General features: G+C 37.8%; 1 protein-coding gene across 3 annotated transcripts; it reads left to right on the forward strand.

Moving 5' to 3' along the window:
- The first annotated feature begins 218 nt into the window (after positions 1 to 218).
- On the forward strand, positions 219 to 7,742 carry LOC104592870 (nuclear transcription factor Y subunit C-1-like). 3 transcript variants are annotated; one of them, XM_010252390.3, is made up of 3 exons: positions 221 to 1,117; positions 3,619 to 3,788; positions 7,529 to 7,742. In XM_010252390.3, the coding sequence occupies exons 1-2, from the start codon at positions 498 to 500 to the stop codon at positions 3,743 to 3,745; spliced, it is 747 nt and encodes a 248-aa protein (XP_010250692.1). In that variant the 5' UTR covers positions 221 to 497; the 3' UTR covers positions 3,746 to 3,788; positions 7,529 to 7,742. The 3 variants fall into 3 exon arrangements, with proteins under 3 accessions (XP_088758123.1, XP_010250692.1, XP_010250693.1); XM_088901997.1 differs by lacking the exons at positions 3,619 to 3,788; positions 7,529 to 7,742 and adding an exon at positions 6,397 to 6,697 and having other exon boundaries at positions 219 to 1,117; XM_010252391.3 differs by lacking the exon at positions 3,619 to 3,788 and having other exon boundaries at positions 224 to 1,117.
- Positions 7,743 to 10,182: the final 2,440 nt, after the last annotated feature.

Genomic DNA, 10,182 nt, shown 5'->3' on the forward strand with positions numbered 1-10,182 from the left:
AGTGCTAATTAACGATCGGCACTAAATTGACACATTTTAAAATTCGTACTCAATTATCGCAATTTAAAATTAAGAGACTAAAATGACCAAAGTATAAGCTAGTAATCCGGAATTTTCCCTAAAAATTATTACGGCTGGGGTGCGCAGGATAAGCCAATGAACTATGAAAGAAAGCAAATGGGCCTTGAAAAGTATTTTTGATATAGGGCTTGAGAACACATCGATGAGAATCTGCGGCCTTATCCTAAGGCTCTCTCTTCCTCTGCGTTTATCACTTTCTCTATCTCTCCCTCTCTCCCCTCTCTCCCCTTCGCACCTTTATTCCACCTTTATTATTATTATTATTATTATTTTTAATATTGTACATACACATCTTCAACCCTTGAAACTGCCCTTTTGAAATTCAAACTCCAATCTCTGATATCTCACCGGAATCAAACACCCATTTGAGCCAAATTTGCTTGGATCAAAGACCCCATTTAGAAAAACAAAAGAAAATGGAGAACAATCAGCAAGCGCAGTCCTCATCGTACCCACCTCAACCCCCATTTCACCATCTCCTACAACAACAGCAGCAGCAGCTCCAGATGTTCTGGACTTATCAACGGCAGGAGATCGAACAGGTCAACGATTTCAAGAACCACCAGCTTCCCCTGGCCCGCATCAAGAAGATCATGAAGGCCGACGAGGACGTCCGCATGATCTCTGCCGAGGCCCCCATCCTCTTCGCTAAGGCTTGTGAGCTCTTCATTCTTGAGCTCACAATCCGCTCTTGGCTTCACGCCGAGGAGAACAAGCGGCGAACCCTTCAGAAGAACGATATAGCCGCGGCCATCACACGTACCGATATTTTCGATTTCTTGGTCGATATTGTTCCCAGAGATGAGATCAAGGATGAAGCCGGGTTGGGGCTCGTCGGGGGTGCCACTAGTGGGGTCCCCTACTATTACCCTCCTATGGGTCAGGCTGCCCCGGGTGTTATGATCGGACGCCCGGCGGTGCCGGGGATCGACTACGTTCAGCCACCGTCACAGGCTTGGCAGTCGGTTTGGCAGACGGAGGATGCTTCGTACGGTAGTGCAGGTGGCAGCACACAGGCTAATTTGGACGGACAGGGGTATGTAGCTAATCCTTCTCATTCCTAGTAGGCGAGTTACAAAAAAGTTCGGAACATGAATTGCCGTGGCTTTAGTTTTGACATTTCTGGGAAATGTGGTGATTTTAACTTTTAAGTTTTGTTGGTTTTGCCCGAAAAGCGTTGAGGTTGTATCGTTAGGCTTATTTTAGTAAATCTGATGATTGCAATGCAGTTTCCAATTGTGCTGTTGAGTTGCATTTCTTATGTAATTGATGGTGAGTCATGATGCATGCATAGTGCTTTGTTTTTGTTTGCATTGGGGTGCGCTACATGCATCCAACATTTGAATACATTCTGAAGATCAGCTTCTTTCTGATTATGTGTTTGTTAGAGTTTAGTTGAATCACTACCTTTAGGAGTTACAAGACTGATAACGTGATAGTGTAGCTGGAGATGCATAAATAGTGCTTTGTTTTTGTTTGCATTGGGGTGCGCTAGATGCATCTAACGTTTGAATACATTCTGAAGACCAGCTTCTTTCTGATTATGTGTTTGTTAGAGTTTAGTTGAGAATCACTACGTTTAGTAGTGGTTATTTAATTTGGTTCTATTGGGAATGGAAATTCAACGTGAGATGAGTTTTTGTATTAGGGAAGTGAGGTCTTTGGCATCCCCCATGTATATCTTGTTTATACAGATATGAAGGTCATCTAACTTGCTAGAGGACTTAATAGGGAAGATTTGTATTAAAATCATGCCTTGGCCCCTGGGAGTGTAGGCTTAAGCATTTATTGGCATGATGTTTGTTGGGGTAGCTCTCTGGTCTCAGCTTACCTGTTTAATTTACATTGAATCATATCTCTTGCACGTTAATAAAATTGCATGGTTGGGTACTGATAGAAAACTGTGATGCTAAGTTGCTGAAATGAGGTCTTAGGTTCAAATCATTGGATCCCAACTTAGAGGCAAGTTGTTAGAAAATTTCCATCAAACGGTGAAGAACAAAAATCACTTGATAAGTTGACATAGAGAGGTTAGAAGTCGATGCTTTTGCTTCAAATGAAAGCTAGCCAAGGGTATGGAGCAGAAAGCTGAATGTTTTGGTGACTTCGTCACTAATTAACTATTCTGTAGATTGTATAGTCCTGAAAGAATATTGAGTTGCATCATCTCTCTTATCTGAAATTTGTTGGGGTTAGAATGATCAGTAAGTACTCTGAGCTGAGGTGGAGTATCAGGCATTGATGAACATCTGGTAATATTATCAGGCATTGCATAAGCTTCTGCCAATATGAAGTTGGTATTGGTGAAGCAACAGTTTACAGTAGCAAGTCAGCTACATTGAATTTAAGTCCAAATATTGTTTTACAAAAAAACTTTCTCCAGTCATGTTTAACCAGCTAAATATATTGAATGCTAGTATGAACATTGATACAGTCCAATATGCCAGATGGGGCGCATCAGGCTTTGTAACACCACAATTTTTTTTTTTTTTTTAGTTTTTTTTTTCCAAACCTATTCAGGGGGGTCGGTATGAGGACTGCCTACCCCCTGAAATAGGGAAAGCCCTGAAACAGCAAGGATTTCGCGTATTGGTGACCCGCTGATACATTGCGAAATTTTGATAAATCCATTATGTCTATTAGATGTATTCTCAACTAAAGCAAGGAAAAAGAGAAAATCATATGTAAAAGTGTCTGCCTAAATCTTTGAAGTGTTGGTATCTGATGCATGTCCAACACAGATTTTGCCCATGAGGAAAGCCTGTACAACACTTCTTTTTAGTTTGCTGTGTCAGATCCTTGGACACAGTAACTGATTCAAAACTCCTTTGTCTGTATCAATGAAACGCTGCTTCTAACCGATTTTCTGTGTCTAACAAGCATGTACTCATATTCATTGATGTTGAACAAGGTCACTCCAAATTTTAGAATAAGATTCTTGCATTTGGAATATTCTCTTTGCATTAAATGTATATGCACCTTAGAAGTTTGGTTTGAATTTAAGGAGTATTCTCTTGGGAATCCTAGGCAGCACTTGGAATTGTTTAATCTAGTTAATAGCTTCTTATTAAGCATCTTCAAAATATTGTGGAAAAGGGAGAAGGTATGCCTTCTAAATTGATAATATTTGTGAATAGAATTCCATTCTTTAAAGATCAAAGGATGCTTATGTGATTCCTAAATTGTATTAAGATAGTTTCAATGCTTCAAAACATTTAAGACAGTCTTAATGGTCATATAATAGTATTTAAATCAATATGGATGGATATTTTACAAATTTCATTGATGTACTGATTACTGGGGTTAGAAATTGTTTCAATCTCCTTGTAACTTAATAGAGAAATAGCTTATTTCCACTGATGTCTATAAGAGCTTTTCCCAAGCCAAATACTCACTTGTTAAGCTTATTCAGCCAAGGGATCACATTTGTAGTATTTTATTAAACTATTATGGTTTTTTTTTATTCTGGAAACTTCTAGAGGAGAACTACTTTCAGTGCTCTAAGGTCTAAAGTTGGATCTGATTTGATTATTGAAGGGGCATGCCGGGCTTTGATTGGATGGCTGTTAGCTCATTTAGCTGGGTGCCCAGATCAGATAATGACGTTGATGACTCTCTTGCTGGGGAAGGGGTTGAGAGAGAACCTTGTTTTGAGGGATCCTAGCCCTGGGGACCAGCAGCAGCACTGCATGGCACTTTGAAATGTGGTTAGTCAGATTTTTAGCTGTGTATTTTTGGTTTCCTTCACTTTATGTGAATGGAATAGGTCTTTTATCAATGAACTCTCTTTGATTGTTGGTTGATGATTTTAAAAAAAATTGACTATAAGGCTTTTTTAAATGCAACCACACTTTTGGAAGCACCAATCAACAATCAAATTCATTGGTAGGGATGCAACTTGGGATGGGTTGGGTTGGGTTGGGAATGTGTTAAATTTCAATAAGGCTGGACCCTAACCCAAGCCAGATGTAGTTGAAATTCTACAAAGTGGGCAGTCTGACTTGCAGCCCTATTTATTGGTAGATGGCTGATGGCTTATTAGCTAAACTCTCAATGAGAAGCAATCTGGCTCTTGACTTTTATTGTAAATTTAATAGATGCTCTACTTAGAGACTTTAAAAAAAGCCTTTGATCAGTAGTAGAAAATCGGTTTGTATTCTTGTTCTCAGGTCTCACTGTCCACCTTTATATTCCTAAGTTTAAAATGGTTATGTATTTGTAGTGTCTACCGTCTGGATTCCATGTCTTATGGAAAAGAGGCATGCATAAATGTGGTTTGCATTTGTGCATATCAGGTGCTATCCAGTTTGTGGCCAAAAAGTCAAATTTGGGGAGGAGCAAAATTCTTTGATGGGGTTGCTGTAAGAAACTAAATTCCAAACAGATGGAGTGTAAAGGATTAAGACTTAAGATAAAACTGAAGTTCAGTGGTTGAAGCTATGGCAACCCTGGTCAACGAGGTAAGAAATGTAATAGGTACAATATTACTAAGTTATTCAGGCCCAGTATGGGGAATAAAATTCTTTGAGATTTTATTGTAGAAGGTGACTGCCAAGTGGTGATCTCTTGTACATCCCATCTACTTCAGGCACTTCGACTCTTGTATGCATGATTACCTTTATATACATGAAAAGAGAGGCAAAGGCATTAGCTACTAACATGAACTGCTTGTTCTAGTGGGCCCCCAAGTTGACCAATAGCCTTTCTGATTCTCTGGCTAGAGGAGTAAAAGATCTGATTTGGTTTGGAGAATGGCAGGCCCAGGAAGGAATATATAAAACAGTGGAAATAAACTTTGAGGGTCAGCCATGAGCTGTCCTTTATGCTGGTTCATTTTATTGATCAATAACTGCAGAAATATTATTAATATAAAAGGTAAAGGTAGATACAGATAGTACAAGTTACAACACAAAGTCAATGAGAGACAAAAACTCGTCTCTCCCCTACAAAATTCCTGTCTTACAGCTGTCTCCAGAAAGGAGTTTCCCTCTCCACCCCTTACTTGGCTAATCCATCTGCTATGGAATTAGCACAGTGCTTTACTCACTGAATCTTTCACTTCCATGTCATTTGTTATCCATTTAAACTTCTTTTTTTAGACTGCTGTATATCCACATCCATAGATCATCACATTGTAGCCTCATCACCAGTTTAGTCTCCCTCTACGACTAATATTCTAATGTTCAACAATCTTGCTCTCTGTACTCCTTCCATCAAAGCCAACACTTTATGCTGGGTCTCTGCTTTAGAAGTCAGAAGAAGAGTTTTTATCTTGAAATAGTAAATTCTTAAGTTATGTTACTGATTAAAATAAATGAATTAATGATTAAATGTGGCTTGCGTTTAGACTTTAGAGGATGATAGCATTCATACTCAACAGATATCAGCTACTACATTCTTATAGATTGTAGTTGGCAGATACATGAATGGGTGTGGAAAATCTATAGCAAATGATTTTTTTAGGGAGAATGACCAATCTGCCCAGATCAGAATTTTATAGCCCCATAGTACAGGGGGAATGTATCCTAACCGTGAATTGATGCCAAATTCACGGGCAGGATGTGGTTTATAGGGGGAGAGGGCTACTAGTAGGGGGGGGGCTGGAATTCAGAATTCTGCATCGGGTGTATCTGTACTTCTCCGTTTTTTTTATCGATAACTGATAAATTCATTAAAGTAAAAAGATAGATACAATAAAGTACAAAGGGAGAGATAAAATACTCTCTCCAAACAGATGGCAATTACAACAATGCCCAAAATAAACTTTCTCTTCCCACCCCTTGTTTTGCAAGTGTATCCACGAAGGAATTAGCAGTCCTATTTACCCATATTAGACTTATTACCATATCCCTGGTCTCACATACACCAATAGGAGCTGAATAAAAGGCTATAGCTTTACCTTATTTCTAAAAACATCTCATATCCCAGATGGACCCGGGTTACCTTCACTACTTCCATCAAAATTCAGCATAGTGAAACCAGCAGCTGGTGGGGACATCCACCCATACAACCTTTTTTCATTAGCAAATTTCCATATCTTGTTCTCCTTTAGCAGCCAGCCTATAACAAATTTAGAATCTCCCTCAACAATCAGCTTTTTGATGTTCAACTCCTTTGCTCTTAAACAGGACTTGCTCACTTCTAATTTTTTTTTTTTATATGTTATGGTTCTAATGCAATAAATAAAGAGGAATTATGTTTAATAATGTCACCTCAATGCATGTAGATCCAGTACTTTTCATCATTCATTTTATATAGTCCTCTTGAAGATCATCTGCATGGTATATCTAATTGTCCTGCATATATGTCATGTAGGGTGAAGAGCTTCTTCCTATGTCTATTGGAGGTCTTACTGCCTAGACTTGGACATGTCAAGTTTCTCATGTTTAATTGGTTATTATTATTGTTTTGCAAGAAATTGATGTGTAAGGACCATAGAGTGACTTGGTGTCTACTAGTAAAGCCTAATTCTCCGTTGCAATTTAAACCATTTGAATCTTCTTACCATGACATTGACATTAGGATAAGAAAAGGAAAGTGGATTTTTTTATCCTAAAAAGTGCCTTGCTCGATTGCTTCTCTATTCAATAAAAATGAATTGTGGAAAGCATTTATGCTTTGAATCATCCATGTTTCCTGGCAAAAAGGTCCATTATTTTTGGATCCCCCTACCCCTGGGAGAGTGGAGTTGAAATAGTGATTAGTGCATTGCTGGTCAAATAAATCAGTTGAATTGTTTTTGATTGTATCAATTACATTAGTTAATAATCGTGTAAGGATGTGTGACTTTATTAGTCTACCTAACCAATATGGAAATTCTCCTGTTGGTGGCTGGTATTTTCTTGCTTCCTAGGCATCAACCCTAGTAAACTTTTAAAATAGGAGTGAGAGACCACATGAGATTATTGACAAGAAAAACAATTGCATTGATTTGTACTCAATTAGTGGAGGAAATACCATATAGCTTTAAGTTTGATTTGTTTAATATAATATTATATGATGTGACAAAAGGTCTGACAAAATATCAGACAAAACAATGAAAAAGAAATATGAGTTTTGATGGGGTTTAAAAATTGAAACACTCTCTTGCAAATGGAGAGTATCGATGCTTTGAACATAGTAAGAACCATTGCTTGGTGAAATAGTAAAATGTTGGCTAACAAGCGTGAGAATATGAGTTCAAAGTCAAAGTCTGAGAGTAGGCAACTTGTGGGAAGAATGTTGGAGGTTAGGTTTGTATCTATTACTCCCCTCTCAAAACCCTGGATAGCTAGGACCAATATCGAGTAGTTGCCCCATAACATATTAAATCCCTCGTTAGGTATTTTAATTTCATCATGCTGCGTAGCTGTTCTTTTTCTTATGCCTCTCTGAGGTTTATAACTTTATATGAAAACAAATGTGGATTAAGCCAATAGTTTGTGGTGTCAAATTTGTCAACATGCAGGTAGAATGCCTCTCTCATAAACATTGGCAATCAGCTGAGCAGAACATGGATATCATTACAGGTGGATGAAGCAACATTTCTCTGATATAACCACCTCACGAGGTGTTGAGCATTTTCTGATGTGTGATCTCTGTAAGACCTTTAAAAAGATATTTAACCTATAATGTTGTGTACTCGGAAATTCAAAGCTTATGATCTTTGTTGCTTTGGTATTCATGTTGGTGTGTTAAAGACAAATTTACATGCTTTTGACGCTCAGACAGACGTCGTCGTAGCGGTTGTTTGGCATCGTTGCTGTTTTCTGGAGCAATGGCGTTACATTGGAAAAAACGGTGTTTTAGGAAATGAGCATTTGTTTGGAATCATTTTTTCATAAAAAATGGTGCTCTAAGTCACGTTTCGGAAATCGGGAAGCCATGGCTTGGAACAATGTCAAATTTGGCGTTTCCTGGAGCTGCAGCCTATTGCTGCTAACAGGGCAGTGATGTGGCATTGGATAATGGGTATTAGTGCTGAAATGTTTCTTGGAGCAATGGTACCAAACACAAAAAGTTGTTATTTCTCCAAAAAAACATCCTACTTGGCAAAAATAAAGGCACCATTTTTTGAGAAAACGGTGCTTCCAACCATGGTTTTTAAAATTGGATCGGATCGGACGGTTGGACCGGAAAAATCGGAAACCGGTTAGGTGACTAGTTCTGTTTTTCCCAAAAACCGGATTTTCCCCCAAAACCGTTGATTTTGGTCAGTGAACCGCTGAATTGGGTTATTAACCGTTCGAATGGTTTTAACTGTTTTTTTTTTTTTACTTTTTTGAATTTTTTTAAATTTTTTTGTGAGGACAGTTCAAGCATTCTGTTCGAATGGTCGAACTGTTTGGCCCGATAACTGGACCCCTAACTGGTTTGGTCACCGGGTTGATTTTTAAAACCATGCTTCTACACTGGACTATTGTCACCATTCACCACCACAACCGGAGCCAATTGAATGAGAAAGATCTTCTAGAGTCATATTGGATACGTAATAAGCAAAAAGATGAACAGCTTGATTGTACTATCTATTGAGGAGCAGCAATACTTCGCTGGTCGACCTGTATTTACAACATCTATTAGGTCTGCATTACAAAAATAAAAAAAAAATAAAAAAAACTAGAAGATCACTAGACAATAAACTTGTACTTTAGTAATATCATTATTCATTGGGAAATGTGAATCCACTATATATAACATGATGGTCTTGGTGTGGATGAATGGCGGCAGCATGCAAAACAAGTTGAGGGGTTGGTTGGTGCATAATAAAAATATCTGAGGGTACTGAACTATATAAATTGGCCTTGTTTGTTTTCAAGAGTCAAAACCCAATACGGCCACATAACCGGTGGCATATTGGGACAGTGTTGGCAACGTTTTATTGGTAGCAGATCCCTACCCCCGACAGAATTTGGATCTCTCACTCACAAGAACCTTATCTATGTCTCACCACAGCTGTAGAATGGAATATCTTCTCAAACATCTCATACTTGTATTTGCATGTTATTATCATTAGTGGGGAGATGTAGGGCTGTTCAAAAGAATGCCCAACCCGACCAAACCGATCAACCCGGACCGACCCAACCTGAGTCGTCCGGGTTTGCATTCGTACCGGTCGATTTCGGGTTGGGCACAAAACGAAACCGACATCTCGGGTCAGATTCGGTTTTCACGCCCGAATCGACCTAGAGATCTACTAGTTTGGTAGTTCCTACTTTCTAGTTTGAGTAGTTTCCTAATTCTTACTAATCTTCTACTTTTAGAACTCTAGAAGGCCCATTAGGCAATTACAATTAGAATTCAATTAGGTGTCCCTTTTTAGTTTTTTACCTAGATTAAAAATTTAGAATTTAGAAGGTTTCTAATTTTTTATTCTTTACCTGAATTAAATTTAGATTTATTTTGGACTCTTGAATATCAAATATTCAAATTATCAAATAAATCAGATTTTATTTGGCTTTATACATACAGGAGCAAAACCGACCAAACCGACCCAAACCGACCCAACCCGACTCAAACCGACCTGGTCAGTTTGGCCTGTCAGTGGGTCGGTTTCGATTCCCACCTTAGCTAATCCGACCAGGTCGGGTCGGTTGGGAAAATCCCAAGAAACTGACCCGAACCGACCCGTGAACACCCCTAGGGAGATGTAAATTCAAAGGAATGTTTATAATCGTTTGGCGTTAATAATGCACCTTTGGCCTTGAGATTGGGTGATTGCATTACGGTACTTATATAGGCTTTTATTAATTACTAGAAATTAAGTACGTGTGTTGTATGATATTTTTTTTCATATTAACTATTTGAATTTTAGATATATCATAGTTAGGATAGAAATTGAAAATTAATAAAAGTAATAATATGGTTAAAAATAAACTTAAATACTTGTACTAAATATGCACCTACAGAAATTTTAAATTACAATATCAATTATTATTATTATTATTATTATTATTATTATTATTATTATTATTATTATAACATTAGAAATGTTTTAAAATGTCTTTGACAAAACTCTATACTTTTTTAACTTTTGTGTTCTATCTTTTTTTTTTAAATATTTATTATTCAATTATGACATCATGACTTTCTTTGAAAAATTGGACCATTGACCAACCATTTAAA

The sequence above is a fragment of the Nelumbo nucifera genome, chromosome 3 (assembly GCF_055504915.1).
Source record: "Nelumbo nucifera cultivar China Antique chromosome 3, China Antique-T2T, whole genome shotgun sequence".
NCBI classification, from domain to species: domain Eukaryota; kingdom Viridiplantae; phylum Streptophyta; class Magnoliopsida; order Proteales; family Nelumbonaceae; genus Nelumbo; species Nelumbo nucifera.